This window comes from Macaca thibetana, chromosome 15, assembly GCF_024542745.1.
Source record: "Macaca thibetana thibetana isolate TM-01 chromosome 15, ASM2454274v1, whole genome shotgun sequence".
In the NCBI taxonomy this organism is placed as follows: domain Eukaryota; kingdom Metazoa; phylum Chordata; class Mammalia; order Primates; family Cercopithecidae; genus Macaca; species Macaca thibetana.
The window spans coordinates 59,603,890-59,625,402 of NC_065592.1; the positions used below are offsets into that span (position 1 = coordinate 59,603,890).

Genomic DNA, 21,513 nt, shown 5'->3' on the forward strand with positions numbered 1-21,513 from the left:
AAGGTACCCCTGATGTCCTCTGAATCACCGTTTGAGGTCAGTCTCTCCTTTTCTTGAAGAATAGTGTACATTTACAGCTGAATAGCTCTATGGTCCCAAATCCAAGAAGTCCAACAGTCTTCCTTCATTCTGTCCCATCTCCATTCCTTTCAATACAAACTGGCAGTGTTCCTGCGAGGGTGGCTGATTAGGTCTGTGGTTCTCACCCACACAAATCTAATTGGATGACTGGTCAGCTACACCCTTAGTGTTCTCTACCAAACATGTTTTCTTACCTTTTTGTAATGCAGACAAACTGATAATTTCCCAAATCTTTAAGTTCTGGTTCCGTTTTGGTTAACAAGTCTGTCTTCATTTTTGGTCACATTTTACTTTAAGCAGTCAAGATAAACCAAGGCACTGGTTCAACACTGGTTGGAGATCTTTTCAGTTTAATATCTAATTTCATGGCTCACAATTTTACTTTCCACAGAACACTAGAACATGAACACAATCATCCAAGTTCTTTGGCATATTATAACAAAGATCACCTTTCTTCCAGTTTCCCATAACAGGTTCCTCATTTTCATTTGACACTTCATCAGAATGGCCTTTATTGTCCATATGTCTACCAACATTTTATTCATGGTGATTTACGTGTACTCTATGAAGATGGAGGCTTTCTCTCCCACCTTCTTGTCTTTGAGCCCTGACCAAAATCACCTCTATCAGTCCCTTCATGGCAATACTGACCTTTTCTAGCAAAAAAACTAGTCCCTCAAAACTCTTCCAGTACTCTTCCAGGTACTCTAGTACCTCAAAACTCTTCCAGCTTCTGTTACCTAATGTCAATGCTGCTTCCACATCTTTATGTATTGGTTATAGCAGCACCGTACTTCTTGGTACTAATTGCTGTCTTAGTCAGCTTGGCTGCTATAACAAAATACCATAAACTGGGTAGCTTAGACAACAAATATATTTCTCACAGTTCTCGAGGCAAGGAAGTCCAAGATAAAGGTGCTAGACAATTAAGTTCCTGATGAGGTTCCAAGGTGCTAGCTGATTCCTCTTCATGCTTTGCAGATGGATGCCTTTTTGCTATATGCTCACATGGTAGAGGGAAAAACCATCTCTCCCTTGTTTCTTATTGTAAAGATACTAATCCCATTTATGAAGGTTCCAGCTTCAAATGCCATCACGCTGGAGATTAGATCTTTAATATGTGAATTTAATGGGGGATACCAGGATTCAGTCCCTAGTGCTCTGATAGAGTATTCATTAATGTCATGTATTCATTAACATCTTTTAAGTTATTTAGGCTTTGATGCCTTAAAAGAAGACCCTGGCCAGGCATGGTGGCTCACACCTGTAATCCTAGCACTTTGAGAGGCTGAGGTGGGCAGATCACTTGAGGTCAGTAGTTGAAGACCAGTCTGGCCAACATGGTGAAACCCCATCTCTACTAAAAATACAAAAATTAGCCAGGCATGGTGGCGCATGCCTGTAATCCCAGCTACACGGGAGGCTGGGGGCATGAGAATCACTTGAGCCTGGGAGGTGGAGGTTGCAGTGAGCAGAGATTGAGCCACTGCACTTCAGCCTGGGTGACGGAGTGATACTCTAGCTCAAAAGAGAAGACCCTGATGAAAATAGTAAACCTTTAGCAAATACACAAATGATGCCCCATTCTGTATTCTTTTTAATTTTAAAAATCATGACACACACATACATTACAGGAAGATAAAAGGTATAAAAATATAGTAAGTACTTTTTAAAAAGGAAAATTCATGTTTTGGATTATTACTAAATTATTGCTAGTTACTGTAATGTAAGTCATATGTTCTCACAGTTTTGAAAAATACTTTCCTTGAAGATCTAAAAAAAATGTGTGAATAACTGATAGTCATTGCTGCATCATTGATGTATCACTCAATTTTTGGTAAAGAATTATAAAGATCTTATCTAGTAACTATGTAAAAAGGTATTAAAAATATTGTGATGTGAGAATGGATTAATAAAAATGTAATTTAAAAAACGGGTCACTTATTTCCACTAAAGTAAATATTTGGAAAGAAACAATTGAGTATTAGGCTGCTTGAAATATTTATAAATATATTTGGATTTTAAAAAATTATCCTTTTAAAAAGCTACATTTTTTTTTCTGCTTTTATAGTTATCTTCTAAATTTTAGAAAAGTTACTAAAAGCTTTAGTGTGCAAGGAGAACAGAAACGCTTTGCAAATTTTAGGTGGTTAATCTTAATCACTCCCAATAAAGATGGCTACTTACACTGCTGAAGTACGTGTACAATCAATCACTAAAATGAAGAGAAAATTAGAGGAACTACACTTTACTGGGTCATTATAATAAATTAAAATTTCGTTATTAAGTAATGCTTTAATTTTTTTAAACCAGATTACCTTAAACTTCTTAAAATTGAAAACCAAAAGAAACAAGTGAATTTATAATTATTTTAAAACAGAAATGAGGATTGACAGTAATTTGAGATATCTGCAACAATTGTAACATAAAAAGATCTGCCATTTCCTTTGGCGACGACACAATTGTTAATACTACTGTGGTTGGTTGCCTGTATCTGTAATGGAAAGGAGTACTAAATTTCATTATCAGTTAGTGAAAAAAAGATGTAATTTCTTTTTCCACTTAAGTACATGTTCCCCAGGTTAAGAAACCCAGACATAGTGAAGTCAAGACAGTAACTATCTGGTTAATTGGATGTTACCAAGATCGCAAAGTTGATTTCTTTGACTATCTGTCTTAACTGTATGTTCACCAAATCCCTATTTCATTTTCTACAGTATAGACAAAGGCTTACTTTCTCAAATTTAAGTAACATAGATGAAATAGGAACCATTAGATATTTTGAAAGCATATCTAAGACAACTTGTTTCTGAAATTTTTTTGTTGTAAAATATAAAATATCGTATCTTAATCATTCTTAAGTGTGCAGTTCAGTAGTATTAAGTAATTTATATTGTGCAACCATCACCACTATCCATCTCCAGAACTTTTTTTAACCTTGCAAAACTTAAATCCTATACTCATTAAGCAATGGCTCCCTATTCTCCCATCTGCCCTGTCCCTGGCAACCACCTACTTTTTGTCTCTATGATTTTGATTGCTCTAAGTACCTCATATAAATGTAATCATACAGTATCTGTCTTTTGTAATTGGATTATTTCACTTAGCATAATGTCCTCAAGTTTCATCCATTTTGTATATGTCAGAATTTTCCTCCTTTTTGAAGCTGACTGATAAGGAGGAAATTACTCCTGTCATTTTGCTATTTGTTTTCTACATAGCTTAGCTTTTTTGTCCCTCATTTCCTGCATTACTGTCATCTTTTGTGTGTAGTTTACTTTTTTATAGTGAAGCATTTAAGTATCTTTCTCAGTTCTTTTGTGTATATTCTGTAGCTGTTTTCTTTGTGGTAACCATAGGGTGACATTTAATATCCTGAAGGTAATTTGGACTTATGCCAGCTGAACTTCAAAAATATACAAAAATTCTGCTCTTTGTATCTCTGTCAATCACTTCTTTAAGTTTCACAAAATTATATACACTGTGTGTCCAAAATCAATTTTTAAAAATGCAACAGTCTCTATGTAGAAAACAAAAAGTAGTAGATTTTCTAATTGCCCATGTATTTTTCTTTACTGAGATCTTTATTTCTTCATGTGGCTTTGAGTTTTTGTTTAGTGTCTTTCCATTTCAGCCTGCAGGACCCCTATTAGCATTTCTGGCAGGGTCAGGTCTAGTGGTAACATACTCTATCAGCTTTTGTTTATCTGGGGATGTCTTAATTTCTCTCTCACGTCTGAAGAACAGTTTTGCCAAATACAGGAAATGTGGTTGATGATATATTTTTTTCCTAACACTTTGAATATATGGAGCTCACTGCATTCTGGCCTCCAAAGTTTCTGATGAGAAATCTGATATTCATCACACTTATATGTGATGAATTGATTTTTTCATGCTATTTTAAAGATTCTCTCTTTGTCTTTGGCTTTTGATAGTTGTGTGGATCTCTTTGAATTCATTCTACTTGGAGTTTGTTGGTCATTATCTGGCTGTTCTTCAAATATTCTCTCTGCCCCTTTCTTTCTCTCTTTTCCTTCTGGGATCCTCACAATGTGTACGTTGGTCTGCTTGATGGGTCCCACAGATCCTTATACGCTGTTCACTTTTTTCCAATTTTTTTTCTGTTGCTCAGACTCTAATAATTTCCACTGTCCTATTTACATGTATACTGACTCTTCTGCTGCTCAAATCTGCCTTTGAATACCTCTAGTGAGTTTTTCATTTCAATTATCTTACTTTCCAGCTCCTGAATTTCTTTTTTTATCGTCTTAGATATTCTCTGTATTAATACTATCATTTTGTTCATCCATTGTTGTTTTTTTTTTTTTGACTTTTTCCACATGCTCTTTGGTTCTTTAAAAAACATCCTTAAGGCAGTTGTTGTACAGCCTTTAGTGGATCCACCATCAAGTCTTTTTCAGAGATAGTTTTTGTTTTGTTTTCATTTGAAAGGGGCATAGTTTCCTGTTTATTTGCATGCCTTGTTATTTATTTATTTATTTTTTTGCTGAAAACTAGACATTTCAATCTAATAATATGGTAACTACATCTCACTAAGGTCCCTAAGTTAATGTTTTTCTTTTTTAAAACTATTCCTTACTTTGCCCGCCTTGAGCAAGTTGTCAAATGTGAGAATCCGTATTTATTTCAGAAGTACAAATAGATATAATCTCAATGTCCAAAATATTTCCCCAAAGAATCTTACAATTATTTAAGTTTATATATGGAGAAAACATTTCATGATACTAAAGTGTTAAAGTGATTTAAAATTAAGTTTAAAATATGCTAAAAATTATCTCCCTTTACCCAGTATCTATCTTCCACTTATTTATTATTGCTTTGTAATAATTATAATGTTTCCCATTGGTTCAGATAATTTTAATATTCTTCTCGGTCTGAGTTATATATATGCTAATGTTGATATGACATGTTTCACCAGGGTAGTGTTCAGATTGTATGTTCAGGGAGCAACAGCCACAATTAACAAGGTCACCTGTTTAGAATGCAGATTCCAGGTCTCCACTAAAGATAGTTGAATCAGAAGCTCTGGGAATAAGCTCAGGATCCTACCTTTTGATAGACTCCTCAAATGAGCCTCATGCAGAGAAAAGTTTGAAAACCACTACTTTTGAGTCTAAATTATTTCAGCTTTGGACAGAGAGAAAACTGCTAATAAGAACTACTTATATAAAAGCCACCAATGTTTTCACAACAGAGATGAATTTTTATGGCTTTAAAAATCCTTAAATAGTAGTTCTGAACATGTTTTTAACATGCCAAATAAGAATTACTAACTAGTTTATTTTTGCTAAGGGTAGCTGGAGTTTTAAATCTCATCTAAAATAAGGTTAGTTAATTCCATATGAAAGTCAATTAGTAAAAACATGCCTTACTTCATCACATAAATGTAGGTGTCTACTGTTACTTCATGGTATTCAGCTGAGTGATGGGGTCTTGTGAAAGATAATGTGGTCTGGAATTAAGAGCACTAGGTTTGATTTGAGATCAAGCTCCAGTATTTACTAACTGAATGACTCTGAGTTCCAGTTTCCTTAACTGCTTAAAGTTATTATGAAGACCAAATGACATATGGTAAATTAAACTTTTGCAAATTATAAAGGGCTTTGCAGAAGTAGGACATTTATAACATGTTCTGTTCTTACTTCATGATGGTTTGGTGATTTATATTCTCTGACCGTAAGTTCCATGAGAGCAGGGATAACACGTTTTGTTCAGATTGTACCCCAGAAACTTGTATAGTGGCACATAATAGATGCCTATAATTGTGTGTGCAACTCTCTCTTTAAAGAAAACCACCCCTGCATCTAGAAATATATTTCAAGAAATCTATCAGCTTAATTAGGTAATGAATTTCAATTGTAAATCAAAGGATACCTTATATTTAGAAGACTAATAAGTTTTGGTTTTGTTTTTCTTTCAACTTATATAAGTATCTTAACATGCTACTTCTAGAATGTTTTGATCGTTAAGAACAATTTCTTAATACACTTCCATTGTCTTCCCAAGTCCCCACATATGTCAAGAATGTGTTCAAGCATTACAGCTATTTATTTGCAGTGAAACACAAAAGTGATAACATTTCAATAACATTTTATAATTTATAAACCATATTTTTGTATTATTTATTTTAACCCTCACAGCTACTTTGTGAGGTAGATCATTTCATCCAAAAAATAAAACCAAACCTCAGTGAATAATCATTTTTATTCAGTTTCATATTTAATAATTTAGCTGGAAATGATCTTACAAGCTCCCTATGTTTGACAAGAATCAGATGAGCTAAGTTGTAGTTTTAAAGAAGTTTTTAGTATTTATGAAGATTAACAGATTAAATACATAACACACAACTTTATAAATACTATATATATATCATACATTTAAGATGAGATTTTAGAGTTTCCAGGATCACAGTAAAGTATTTCCCGCAGAAAATATAAAAGCATGTTACCTCGTCCAGGACCACAGCAGTGATGACACACATTCATAAACGAAGATGATGCTGTTGGGTGTCTTTCCACAAAAGTGATGAAGAATGTGAATGGTTCCAGCCACACTCTGTCCCATAGTTCCATTTGAAGTGGTTCCTATGAATAGGCTGGTTGGGTCAGAAATACAAACTGACCAAACAGGGACCTACCCTCGGGCTTTAATGAAGGTGCCATCTCTTTACCAAATGATCTGATTTCTCTTCTAAAACAGCAATTTACTAAAGTGTTTGCTAAACCTCTAAAACTGTTGCTTGCTTTCAACGTTACTAAGTTACTTCAAGATAGTAACTGAATCCTTAAATCTGACTCCTTATATAATTACAGTACCACTATCTCTGGTTAAAATCATTTTGGAGACATTAATGTCTCACAATTAACTTCAAAAAAGATTATTAACAGCCTTTTGGTTACCATGGAGCCATTACATTACAAATAAAACACAAAGAGGATTTTAGGCACTTGCATGGATCCCAACATCTGTTCCAAATGTATACTTTTCAAATCAAGAGTCAGAGTGTTTAGATAGTTCTGAGAAACCTATCAGGGCTCAAACCCCACACATTAATTTGTTAGTACATCTCAGCATGCTATTTGTCTTGGCCACTTACGTTTTTAAAAACTAACAGAAGATGACTTGTAAGGAAACTTTCCATAAAGTTAGGAACATCTGGCCTAAAAATGCAGGGACTTCTGGTTTCTGGAGAATAAACTGAATTTACACTACTCAATTCCAGATGGGGATAGGGCAGAGTTGTTTCTTTATTTGATTATAGCAATCTACATTAATAAGATGAATAAGGTTTCATAGAGTAAATTTTCTATCTTCTTGGCTTCCTTCAAATTCATTTTCCTCTAGCCTAACCTCTAAGGAGGTAATATATTTGGAAAACAAAACTAGTAAAGCTATTTTAAACCTAAGTGGCAAGTACATTGGTGACAACATGAAGGTACAGGCCACAGGGGAATGCTAGAAGCTCCATGGTGGTTGAGCAGCACCAGGCACTGTGCTATGGCATGACAGACACAAAGGTACATTATTTCAGTGGCATAATTTTTCTTCCAATGATCCCATATATGCATCAGTACGTTTATATGATTGGCTAAACACGGAGCCCTGATACTGGCTGTGAGAAGAGTAATTAGCAAACAGACCAAAATTTAAATGCTGGTTGAGTCTCAAGCCATTGAATAAAATGCAACCCTTGAGAATATTGTCACAAACCTTCATTTACGTTAGTCCACTACTCACCCTGATTAAGACAGAGATTTGTACTTATTTAAAAAAATTGATCTTCAGGGGAGATATCTGTCATTTTTTTGCCAATCCAGCACCCCATCATCTTTCTTCTGGAAGAACCCCAGTTCAGGTGGTTTGGGCGGGTCTGCCTTGGCCTCTCTCTATCCAGAGACTTAGGAGTGGACATATGACCCAGGCCTGGACAGTTAGAATTCCCCACCTCCCTGGGCCCAGATACTTGCTCAGAGACTCACATGTGACCTACCTCCCTGGGTATAGGGATCCAGTCTGAACCAGAGTCCTCCTCATGTTGCTTCTGCTGTATGTGGGCAGACACCTTTCTTTCCCTTTGAGGCCACTGGCAGACATCTTGCCAGCTACAAGGAATGATCCTGAGAGGAACAAAGCCTGATGGCATCACTGGATTCACTGGATGCAGCTGTGTCAGATGGGATCTACTCTTAAATTTCTTAGTTTGTGAACTAATCTTTGGCTAAAGCTATTTGGAATCGCAACTTTCACTTGCATTCAAGAGAACAAAGCATAAGGAAATTATAGACACCATTAATGAATCTGATTTAGCTAATATTCAATGTTATACTTATTATTTAAATGTGTATAGCAGTTCCAAGAGTGTTTTATCAATAAGGAAATTTGTCTAACTCATTGAGTCAATGAATATCCTCATGGAGATTCATGGAAAATAGATCATAATGCCATTGTCACCAAGTGGTGCCGGCACCTTCCCCCATGCCTTAAAACAAAAGTCACACGCACAAAATTGACAAGATTATTTTACTGGAATTTAGCAGGGAGAAGATAATCTATTCAAGTTTTCACAGAGAAAATCTCCACATTGAACTCTAGCCAAATAAAGAAAATCCAAGTTCCTGTTTGAGTCTCAACTGGCCCAGGTACTAAAGCAATGCACTCCTCTCTTAGGAGGCACGTGTCAAGCTGTCAGTGATGTGGCCACCTTTTCATGACCTTGAACTCTCTGCATCATGTCTCAGCAATCCCAGGCATGAATTCTGAAAAACTTCTTCCACTTATATAGTTTTCCTCATCCAGCTGAGAATGCTGCTGGTTACTGTAAAACTGTTCACCAACCATATGCTCTGGTCCATACAGCTTTCTTCTTAAACTCTGGGAGAACTCTCAAGGACAGCAGGGTGGCTAAGGGGACAAAATATAGGTATAGCTGCATTTGAAAAGGTCATTTTGATCAAAAAAAGTGTCAGAACAGAATTTGTCTTTTTCTCACTTGGCTAATGTTCAAGGCTAGGGAGTCCCATCAAGATTTTGGCAGAATTTTAATGGCAAAAAAAATTTATAAATATTGGGGGTAAAGTTTATTTTTTATTTTTTAGTTATCCTGTAATCAGTTAATGGGAAATTTTGCAGAATTAAAATGAAAGCTGACTTCTGGGATGCTGGTGATGTTTTTTTTTTTCTTGATGAGGGTGCTGATTACATGGCTGTGTTCCCTTTGTAAAAATCTACTTACAATTTGTGCTCTTTTCTACTTGAATATGGTATTTCCATTAAATATTTACTTAACGCTAAAAAACAACAATGAATAACCTGACCCTATAATAAAGTTAGGTTCATGTACTCAATGGAGCAAGTATGACCATACTAAAGTATATCTGAACATGTATCCTCAAGTCCAAACTATTTCTGATCTGTCACAGGTCCCTCAGGGATCAATTTAAAATAGGAAGTTCTGTGTACTTCCTTTAAGTAATTTTTTATATATTTTATTTTAGAATATTAATACAAATGTATTGAGATTTTATTTGAAACATAATAATATGAAGGAATGTAGGTAAGCCAGAGTTACACAATTATTGTATGTGAATCTAATAAGCCTACTATATAATCAAGTGAATATGAGCTTCCTTGGCCCAAATGACTGCTTTCCTCATCTGTATGAGTTGTTACCTTTGTGACCTAAGAGAGTATATCTTTGGAGCAACCAACGTTATTATGGCCATTAAAAATGAGCACAAACTCCCAGGGGCAAACAGAGTAAGCCCTAGCAGCAAGTCTCTAGGGATGGATAATGTGAAAACATGTCAGACCATAGCCCTGATTTTCAATGAAGTTCTGTGGTTTATCAGAATCATGTGGGAGCACTGTTGTAGCACACACATGCCTCCCACCACTATGAGGAGACAGGTTAGAATCAATGAATTCTTACTTGTTTGGGAAACAATAAACTATACCATAGTAATAGGTAAAATATGGATCATACTCTGACTCCAGGCTGACCAGATAAATTATTCCAGAATAGGCCAACAGGCAACTTTCTGCAGGTGAAAGTTTCAGTGTAGTATCTCACAGCATGTCAGAGACATCAGATCAGTGGCAGCCGCTGGTAGGCTCCAGACCCCCAGGTCACCAGACATGAAGGACAAGAACGAGCTATTGTATTCCATACAGCCAATGCCCAAATGACTTCTCAGATCTGAGTAAAATAATCTACATAAGTTTTACAGAAAGATCTTCCATGTTCGTGGATCCTACAATCATAGTTAACAAAGTCGATAGAGAAGTACAAAAGATACAGTAATCATCTAAATGCCGGAAAGTATGAGAAGTGTCTAGTTTCCCTGGCAAGATACTGTGAAGCTCATTAAAAACACTACTTATAAAGCCAGTATAAGAACAGGGTTAAATGTTTGAAAAAGAATGTTAAAATTAAAAAGGCAGTATTTGAGTTATGTGTATTTTCAATTGTATATGATTATAAATATGTAAGACAACACAAAAGGGAGCAAAAAGTCCTTATGGAAAATATAAAAATTGTCATTGGGCAATGGGACTCTGGATTTCTCTTTGCTGCTTTTTAGTTTTCTGAATTTTATGAATTTTAATTAAAATAATATTTAACTATTACAATAAAACATTTTAAAACAATTTAAATACATGCTAAATTTAAAGGGACTGGCATTCTTTTAAAGTCTACTTTCTGGTTCAAAATGCCACACTAAACAGCTCCAGATTAGCCCATTCAGAAAGCAATATAGGTTGAGCATCCCTAATCTAAAAATCCAAAATCCTCCAAAATCTGAAACTTTTTGAGCCTCAATATGACAACACAAGCACTTGTGTTAAAATTCCACACATAAGTACTTAACACCAAGTACCTTGATTCATGTACAAAATTACTAAAAATATTACATAAAATTACCTTGCAGCCATGTATGTAAGGTATGTATGAAACATAAATAAACTTTGTGTTTAGACTTGGGTTCCATCCCCAAAGCTTCTCCTTATATACGTTCACATATACCCAAATCCAAAAACATCCAAAATCCAAAACACCTCTGGTCCCAAGCATTTTGGATAAGAGATACGCAACCTGCAACCACTAGAATGTCATTCTGCTCCGCAGACAACAATAATGGTTTTTCCCCTATGTTGAGCATAAAACATGGAAGTAATACCTTTCAAAAGATCCCTGGACTTTGCTGAGAGGGCTTCTTTAGGGCTTTCCATGATGCTGAATAGCCAGTCAATAAACTAGGGTAAAAATGAAGAATAGTGTCAAAGAAGAGAATCCTACCATTAGCAAAAGAACAGTTAGTCCCTTGGACCTACATAGATAAGGCGATTCTCCTGCCTCAGCCTCCCCAGTAGCTGGGATTACAGTTCTTAGGCAATACCTTCCCCAGCTGGAGCAGATGAGACAGGAACCAAGCATAAGATATGGTAAAGTTGGACACAGCTCCCATTTAGTTAAATGACCTGGCAAAGTCAAACCTACATCCCTGCTGAATACCTTGAGAGCTGATACAGGAATTTTTTTTTTTTTTTTTGAGATTGAGTCTTGCTCTGTTGCCAGGCTGGAGTGCAGTGGCACAATCTCGGCTCACTGCAACCTCTGCCTCCTAGGTTCAAGTGATTCTCCTGCCTCAGCCTCCCGAGCAGCTGGGACTACAGGCGCATACCACCACACCCAGCTAATTTTTGTAGTTTCTTCTTAATAGAGACAGGGTTTCACCATGTTGGCCAGGATGGTCTCAATCTCTTGACCTTGTGATCTGCCTGCCTTGGCCTCCCAAAGTGCTGTGATTACAGGTGTGAGCCACCACGCCCAGTTGCTGATACAGGTTTTAAGAGGGAGGTAAACATGGGCCCAGAGGGCCTCCTGTGTGCCAGGAACATTATGTCTTATCACTCTGACGGGCCCAGAGAGATTAAAAACCTTTCCGAAGTCCACTCTCAATGTATAGCCTAGTTAAGATTTGAACCCAAGTACACTTGGCTTCAGAGCCCTATGCTCTTTCTTTGCATCATACTGCCTCCCACCTGGCTCTGTGTGCAGCTTGGTCTAGGCTCCTACGCTGGGCAGTAAATGGAAAACACATCAGATATAAGCCCCTGTTTCTGAAATAAAATATGTTTCTGTAGATGAGGACAGTTGTGCCCAAATGGATATGAAACAGAAAGTTGAAATGCAAGAGAAATGGCATAAAATAATCCACTGGGAAGAGCCAAGCATGTTAACCATGAATAAATCCTGCAAATGAGGTAGACACTCATAGTATTTATGAGTTTGATCTCTCAGGATGCAGCCAGAATTGTTTTTGAATTGGATACAGGGTAATTTTATCAATGACTGAATGCTGCCAATCTTGGTTCATTAGAAACACATATATTGGTGATAGGTAATAGGCATTTTAGTTTCACGTATAGAAGCTAGGTTGAAGAAAGAGTAAAATAGGGAGAAAAAGAAAATATTCCTAATTCCCTGCTTTATTCAAATTTTTTCTCTTTGTTGATTTTCTTTTTCTCAGTTTTGTGCTATAATATCCTACTGGTAAGCAAAATAATCAAGCACTACAAATATATAATCAATGCAAGAGGTCTACATTGTAGTCCAAAGGGAACATGGTATCCCAGTCCAGAAATAATTTAAGGGAAGACCACATTTGAATTTTTTTTTTTTTGAGACAGAGTCTCCATCTGTCAGCCAGGCTGGACAGCAGTGGAGGCATCTTGACTCACTGCAACCTCTGCCTCCCACGTTCAAGCGATTCTCCTGCCTCAGTCTCCTGAGTAGCTAGGATTACAGGCCACCACACTCATCTAATTTTTGTATTTTTAGTAGAGACAGGGTTTCACCATGTTGGCCAGGTTGGTCTCAAACTCCTGACCTCAGGTGATCTGCCTGCCTCAGCCTCCCAAACTGCTGGGATTCCAGGTGTGAGCCACTGTGCTCAGCCAAAATTTGATTTTAAATGGGACACAAAGCACAAAATTTGGGGCAGCAATACTAATGCTTATTAGGTTTAAGAAAAACAAGAGGCATTTTAGTTGAGACATTTGGTGGAGTTGTGCATAGCTAAACTGTGGGTCTACAGTTCAGAAATGCTTTTAAAGATTAATGTTCAGATTTCAAGAATAAGCAACAAAAAGTTAGTTTTAAGCTTTCAACTTCATAAAAAGCCAGTTTTGATTAAATGAGATTCAAAAAACAATCTTCCAACCAACTGTATTAAGGACAGGTCAGAAACATATAATGAGAAGTACAGTAAGCACAGTATTACCACATGCTTTGCAGAACAGCTAGTAGCCTGGGGAACCTCAATATTAAAAACCAAAAGATGTTTCCTTTTGGGTCATATGTTTTAAAAATTCAAAGTAACACATGTTCACATACAAAGACCCCAACATGACACAATGTCATCTTCCCCTTCACCCAACTCCTTCTCCTGCCCCACCCCTACTCCAGAAGAGGAACTAGACTGAACAGCAAACTAAACAATTTGGGTTTTCCTGAGGGCAAGGGTGACACTATTAGACCTTTACAAAGCTCTGTTTGGCATCTAGCACAGACCAGGGCACACTGGGTACCTGGAGCATATCTGTGCAAGGGAATAAGCTACGGGGAACCTTAAAGATTCTACAAGAAGATGGATGCTCCCGACCCACATTTCCTGGCAGAAAACTTCCTGACCCACCCAGGCATTGTTGACCAACTCCCTCCCTTGCTCATCACTACCGTATCTTACTTATCACACCCTTTGCAATTCTGAATTTGCCTTCCTGTCTACCCTCACCTTGAGATTCTGAGCTCTGAGACATACTCACCCTTTCCTCTCCAGGATCAAGAAAACACGTGCCTTCAATAAATGAACGAAAGTGTGGGCTTTTCCTCCACCTCACCCCCAGCTATAAGCAAGTTGCCACCTTACTGTTGTTTTTAATCAGCAGTTGTCCCGAGCCTGGGCTAGCCTCAAACTCTGAGACTCTGCATCTGGCTGAGATTTGGGGCTGAGTAGGAAAGCCTGTGGTGTGATTCAAGATGTACTTAACTCCCACCTCAATTCTACAGTAGAAACTGCTGAAGAGACAATGGCTGCCTGCCCTGCTAAGCAGCTGGCTGCCAGCCTCACCTTCTGGGTCTGTTCCTTCCATGGCTCTTTCTGCAGCAGCAGAGCCATGCTATTGGGAAGCAGAGTGAGAACTTCCTGCAGAGTGACCCTGTGCATTGGACTCCTGCCAAGGAAGCTTGGTACTGGCCCAGCCGGGCCATTCTCCTGATGCCATGGCAACCAACTGGCACTGAGACCGAGGAGGAGAGGGGCAGCGTGGTCGGCCCATGCAACCACTGCGGTTGCAAATATCAGCAAGAAGAAGTCCAAAGCCTACGATGAAAATAGAAATGACGTTAGGTCACATGTTTTAACAATTCAAAGTAACACATGTTCACATACACAGCCCCCATCGTGAGGCAATGTCATCTTCCCCTTCTCCCAACCAGTCCCTCCTGCCCTACCCCCACCCAGAAGAGGAACTGAACTGAACAGTAAACTCAGTTTCCATGTTTAATGAAGTGATGTTTTTGGGCGTTAGAAGATTTTGAGGTACCTTTATGTGAAGGCAGAAGACCCAACAGTTTCATTATTATTGCTCTAACATTTCAGGAGAAACATCATTTATTCAATTCCTAATCACATCAAGATCCAAACGTTCCTGTTTTGATGTTTTCAAAGAGCTTACAAAATGAAGAAATATTTATCACTATGTAGGTAAAACTAATTTTTAAAAATATGTATACTCTGATTCTACTTTTGAGCAAGTCTTCATTTTTTTTAAGGCAAGTGTTTTAAGACATGGGGTCTCACTATGTTGCCCAGAGTGGTCTTGAACTCTTGAGCACAAGAAATCCTCCTGCTTCGGCCTCCCAAGTGGCTGGGACTATAGACATGTACCGTTATGCCCAGCTTCTTCAAGCATTTTAAAAACCTGTCCAGGATCTATCCATTTAGATTTCAGACTAATCTAGACAATTATAGAAGTGGTGATTACAGAAGCCACCTCTGAGTAGCTCGATTACTGTGATTTAAACAACACTTCTTTCTGCTTATCTGTATTTTCTCAGTGTTTTAAGGTTTTTGTAAGAAAACAGAGAAAGTTAATAAAAATTTAGGAAATCAGAAGAAAGAGGACAGATCATGCAAGTTCAAAAAAAGTTTAAAAAGTACTTCCTAATCTCTTAAAATTCCTAAACTCACAAATTAAAATTCAACAAGACATACAACTCTTCAGAAAAACTGGGCAGAATTTCAAAAAACACCCCAGGTTATGCAAATTTGACTCACATAGTAAACAGAATACTCACGAAGCATGCCTACAGAAAAAACATTCTACTATTACAAAATGCACAGCTGCCAGCTAAGACAACACAATGAAGAAAGCAGGAAAGGGCTATCTTCATTTTATTTACTAATCCTTTATTTTTAAACTCACGCAAACCTAATACTAGTGGTTCTCACTTTTTTTGAGTCATAGGTAATTTTGTAGGTGTGATAAAAACTCCCCTCCATATGTGCACACATAAGATTATCTGCACACACTCCAGGAACCTATTCAAAGCAGGCATTTTTAGCCATATGCTGGGCCAGTGTGGAGGCCAGAGCCCTATATTCCCACATGCTTTATGGGATCAATCCCAGCTACATAGGAGCTTGGGTTCTCTCTCCCGAGTGTCCTTTGTGTTCTGCCTGTCAAGAAACATATTTTGCTGAAAATATTTCTCAAAGGGCAGCCTTGGGTGTCTCCAAGAGCTTGGCAAGAATACTGATTTCCTTGTGGCATCAGAGAATCATTAAGTGTGTCTAAAATAAAAGGAAAGAGGGAAAGAAAAGCTGCAAACAGCAACGTGTTCCTCTTTTGGGAGCATATATTTTAGGTATATTTTATATTATTAAAAGTAATGGCAAAAACCGCAATTACTTTTGCACCAACCTAATATAAGTTCTATATTTTAAGGAAGCTATAAACTACTCCTCTAGATTTTACCTCATCAAGAGCCGTATTCTGAAAGGATGTTGACTGGTAAGCAACATTTCTAATATAACCCATCAGTTCCAAGAGCCACTCCATTCTCTTCAAAACACCTGAAATGAAAAGGGTATTTTCTTACTAGACCATGGTTTTCCTTTGAAATGTAAAACAGATCAGTAACAACGATCATAACTAAAGCAGAACACCGGGTGAGGACTCCATTAACCAGTTTCATGTTCCCTTGCAATACCCGAGACTTGTGGCTGCCTGTGAGACAGTTCTTTGACATTATTCACATCAGATAACGGTATTTTGGTCTTTGATTTTTCAAAAGCCAATTTATTCTTTAAATCTCCCTGACCACTAGTGATAAAATGCATTTGTTGGAGTTTCTCTCTCAACATTAAATACACTAGGAGAAATCTGGCATGCCAACTAACTAGCAATGTTGAATTGTTGACGATTAGTTGTTTTTACAGTTCTCCTTTGCATAAGTGTTCCCAATTTATGCCAACTCACAGAGGAAACCTAACCCAAAGACATGTAAAGAAAAGCAAAATACAGCCATTATATTTCCATTAGCAGAAATATTGACTTTTTTCCCTTTTCATTTTTTTTTTTTTTTTTAAAAACAGGATTCCTAGCACAGTAAAGACTACTACGGATGGGTTTCAAAAACAGGAACTACATTTGAGAGCCGGCTGGTTCTGGTTAGAACCAAAGGCAACATCAAACTTATTTCAGTTTATTGCATGTAACTTCATGCTTCATTTGAAACCCCTACTAGATTTCTTCCTGATACATACACTTTTGGCTTAGAGTAAAAAAGTCCAGTTTCTCATCATAGGTTCATTTTTCAGTGGAAAGGCACTAATGCAGACATAAAAACTGTTTCAGACTGCCACAGAGGATGATGAATCAAAATTTCTCTTTTTTTTTTTTTCAAGATGGAGTCTCGCTCCGTCACCCAGGCTGGAGTACAGTGGTGGCATCTTGACTCACTGCCACCTCTGCCTCCTGGGTTCAAGCAATTCTCCTGCCTCAGCCTCCTGAGTGGCTGGGACTACATGTGCACGCCACCACACCCGGATAATTTTTGTTGTTTTAGTAGAGACAGGGTTTTACCATGTGGGCCAGGCTGGTCTTAAACTCCTGACCTCAGGTGATCCGCCTGCCTTGGCCTCCTAAAGTGCTAATATTACAGGCGATACAGTCTTGCAGAGTATTACAATCATGCTTGTCAGTTTTTCTTCAAAATCATAATACAAGAGATGGATGGGGAAAACCAGGCACATAAGCATAAGCAATTTGTCCAGAGTCACACAAGCGTCCCAGCCACATCTACCCCTCAGGAGCCTGGTGCCATTCAGAACTTGAATGTAGTCTCCAGAAATTGTAAGCATATGACCAACAAGCTGGATAGAGCAATGGGGGAGCTCTCTTATTCAGTAATTGTTAAAGCATAACGTAGAAAATGGTCTAAAAATTGCATCATGTGATTCATTAGCAGAGTTTCAAGCTTGCTACTGTGGGTAGGGTGGCAGGATTTGATTATTCTTACCCCAGAGAAGTTCTTCTGTAAAATAACTAGCTAATTTTTTTTGTTTGTTTTCTCTTGTTTGGTAAATGACTACCCAAAAGCCATTTTCATGAAACCATCAGGCAGAATCAATTGACATCTTGTGTGTTTGGGAAACTGAAGTTAAACAGGCAGAAGCAGCTAATTTGTTTGTATCTTTGAGGGTCTACAGAGCCAAATACAATACAAAATCCCTCGAAAGAATCCATCCTTATTTCTAAAAAGTGGATGTTGTGAGCTGTAACTGCTCATTTCTATCCAAGTAACTCCTCATTTGGCACCAGAAGGCCTAACCTGTGTCAATAAGTGCTAAACTAATTTTTAAGTTGAGAACACAAGTGCAACTTAAAAGCAACAGCAGGCAGATCTATTCCTGTTTCTGATATTCACCCCAGGGTGTCCTCACCCGTGTTGGCATGGCTCACAATCCGTGCCTGGTATAAGCTGTGCAGAATCATCCAGGCCAGCACCTCTTTCTCACGGTGCTGCACAGCAACACTCAGCATATCGGTCAGGTTCATCAGGGGGAATCGTCCTTGAGAGACTAAGTACAGTTTGACAAAGGCAGCCTTTTCTATGTTGCTCTATAAAAAAAAAAAAATTGTTTAGTTACTATTAACTGAAGTAGCTACAGAATTTCATGGCATGGGCAAAACAGAAAAGGTGAGTTGGATGTCATTATTCTGTTCATTTCCTACAGCACATGACCCATCTGCCTGTGTGCTACATTAACATGAACATACAATAGAGGGTTGTAATGCCATCTCCTGGCTCCTTCATTAAAACCGTAAATCTGTTCAGGAGTTAGTCCATGATGATATTTAGTAAACATACACAAATAATAATAAAATGATGACTAAAAAATACAGTACTTACCGTGTGCCATGCATCACTCCAAGCATTTAACATGTGTTAATTCAGTGGTTTTCAAAGTATGGTACACAGAACTTCTGTGGAACCCCACGGTGCGTAAGAGGTTCCGTGAGGTCAAAACTATTTTTATGTTAGCACCAAAGTGTACTAGTATTCATTGTATATTGTACTGACATTTTTTTTTCACAAGCCAATTTCACTTAAAATATCCTTGTAAACAAAAATAATTATTAGTTCCATTAAACATTGGCCCTTTAATAAATGTTTTTAAAAATATTCTGTGGGACAAACTGAGAAATACTTATAAGGGAATTGTGCTGCATACCCAAGTATGATGGTGGTCTCAAGCCAAGGAAGAACACTTGTAAGATTAGGCTGTGAAATAGCCACTTTTTTCATAGAACACCATTTACTTGAAAGAATAATTGATGGAAAAACTATTATTCAACCTGGGTATTTGACAGATTATTTTCTTGAAACTGAAGGAAGTGAAACTGTCACTTCAAGAAAAATACCTGATAGTATCTGAACTTTCAAGAGAAAATTAGATTTTTGGAAAATTTGTTTCTGCTTCTATGAGCCTGGCAGCTTCCCAATATGTAAAAAGCTTTTCTGATGAGACTGGTAGTGATATTAACAGTATGATTATTTTATATTGTCAACATTTGGAAGATCTTCAAAGCTCGGTGATTCAATATTTTCCAAATGACTAATGTATGCTATTACAAAACCCTGCATGGGTAAAAGACCCAGAGTACAAAACAGATCAGTGGAATTTAATGTAACAAAGTATATAAGTTTCATTGATATGGTTTCAGAGTTTACACTGCAACTAACCTTTAAGGAACTACAAGTTGCTGGCCGGGCAAGACGGCTCAGACCTGTAATCATAGCGCTTTGGGAGGCCAGGGCGGGAGGATCACCTTGAGGTCAGGAGGTCGAGACCAGTCTGGCCAACATGGTAAAATCCCGTCTCTGCTAAAATATAAAAATTAGTCAGGCATGGTGGTGGACGCCTGTAATCCCAGCTACTCTGGAGGCTGAGGCAGGAAAATCACTTGAACCTGGAAGACGAAGGTTGCAGTGAGTTGAGATCATGCCACTGCATTCCAGCCTGAGTGATAAAGTGAGACTCAGTCTAAAAAAAATTTTTAACAAAAAGGAACTACAAGTTGTTGAATTTTTTGGTGAAATGTAAAAGAAGTCTATCCGTTAATTATGTGAAAAGACTATTAGGACACATTTCCCCTTTCCTCCTGCGTATCTGTATGAGGCTGGAATTTCTTCACATACTTCACCAAAACAACCTCACAACAGATGGAATGAAGAAGCTGCCATGAGAATCCAGCTGTCTTCTATTAAGCCAGACATTAAGGAGATTTGCAAAAATGTAAAACAATGCCACTTTTCTCACTAAATTTTTATGCTTTAAATGTTTTTATTAATCATGTTAATATATAATGGTTTTCTTATTATTGCTTTTAAGTAAATATTTAGAAGTTTTCCTAGTCTTTAATTTCTAATAAGGTAAATATCAACAGATATGACCCTTATAATTAAAAGCTCTTTGGAATCCTCAATAATTTTTAAGAAGCTAAAGTGTTCCTGAGACTAAAACATTTGAGAACTGCTGTATTTACTAATTCTCACACCAATTCTCTGCAGTAGGTCACTATTATCATCCCACCTTTACAGATGGGCAAACTGAAGCACAGTGGTTAAGCAACTTGCTTAAATTAAGGTCACATAGCTACAGGTGGCAGAGTAAGAAACAGAACTGGGGGAGTCTGTGTTCTCTACCACTATCTTATTCTTACCTCTATTCTTTTCAGAAACAAACTCTGACCTTGCTGAAGTAGACTACCTCTTTAGGGGACATCAGAACACTACTTAGTATGTTCCAGTGACAATGTTCTGAATGGTATTTTAGGTAGAAACTCAAGCGAGTAACAGCAACTTTCAGCTCTAGGTACTAAGAAGTAAATGACATACTTTATTTCCAATTACATTACATGCATGTAATAATAGGATATAATTTGTTACATATATGTAGTAATTATGATAATAAATACTGAGTCCTTATCTTGAGCCAAGCAGTACTCCAAATACTCAACATGGACTAACTCACTGAACTCTCAAAACAGATCTAAGTCGTAGGTGTTATTATCTGCCTTTTATAGATAAGGGAACTGAGGCACAGAGCTTATGAAGCTTAACCAAGATCGCATTGCTAGTAAATTGCAGAACTGGATTTCAAACTGTAGCAATGAGGCTCCAGAGTCCATCCTCTTAACTATTTCCTTATGTTGCTTCTCCTTGCTTAAAACAATCTTCCAAAATGTTGATATTCCAAATATATTTTTTTTTTTGAGATGGAGTTTCGTTCTGTCTTCAGGCTGGAGTGCAGTGGTGGGATCTCGGTTCACTGCAACCTCCACCTCCCAGGTTCAAACGATTCTCCTGCCTCAGCCTCCCCAGTAGCTGGGACTACAGGTGTGCGCCACTATGCCCAGCTAATTTTTGTACCTTTAGTAGAGACGGGGTTTCAGCATGTTGGCCAGAATGGTCCCACCCACCTCAGCCTCCCAAAGTGCTGGGATTACAGGCATGAGCCACCGCACCCGGCCCCAAATATTCTTTAACAGTGGTTTTCAAACCTTAGTTTACACCAGAATCACCTGGAGAGACAATTAAAACATAGACTCCTGGGCTCCATCTCCAGAGTTTCTGATTCAGTAGGTCTAGCTGGGGGCTCAAGAACTCACATTTCTAATCATTTCCAAGGCGATGCTGATGCTACTTATGCAAAGACCACATTCTGAGAACCACTGCAATATGACACAGATATTCAAGGATATGATTGAATAGGCAAACCTGCCATAAAGTAAAGTAAATGACACGAAGTCCACCAGCTGTAAGGGAGCTCACAGTTC

At 37.7% G+C, this 21,513-nt stretch overlaps 1 protein-coding gene across 11 annotated transcripts in view; it reads right to left on the reverse strand.

The window, feature by feature from the left end:
• Positions 1–8,608: 8,608 nt before the first annotated feature.
• FOCAD (focadhesin) overlaps positions 8,609–21,513 on the reverse strand; it is a 312,387-nt gene continuing 299,482 nt past the window's right edge. For all 11 annotated transcript variants that reach the window (XM_050761318.1, XM_050761319.1, XM_050761315.1 and 8 more), the window contains 5 exons: positions 18,114–18,291; positions 16,144–16,241; positions 14,235–14,486; positions 11,280–11,355; positions 8,609–9,003 (listed from right to left, as the gene is read on the reverse strand). In XM_050761318.1, coding sequence (XP_050617275.1) covers positions 8,930–9,003; positions 11,280–11,355; positions 14,235–14,486; positions 16,144–16,241; positions 18,114–18,291 — 678 coding nt within the window. In that variant the 3' untranslated portion in view covers positions 8,609–8,929. The remainder of the gene's footprint in view (positions 9,004–11,279; positions 11,356–14,234; positions 14,487–16,143; positions 16,242–18,113; positions 18,292–21,513) is intronic.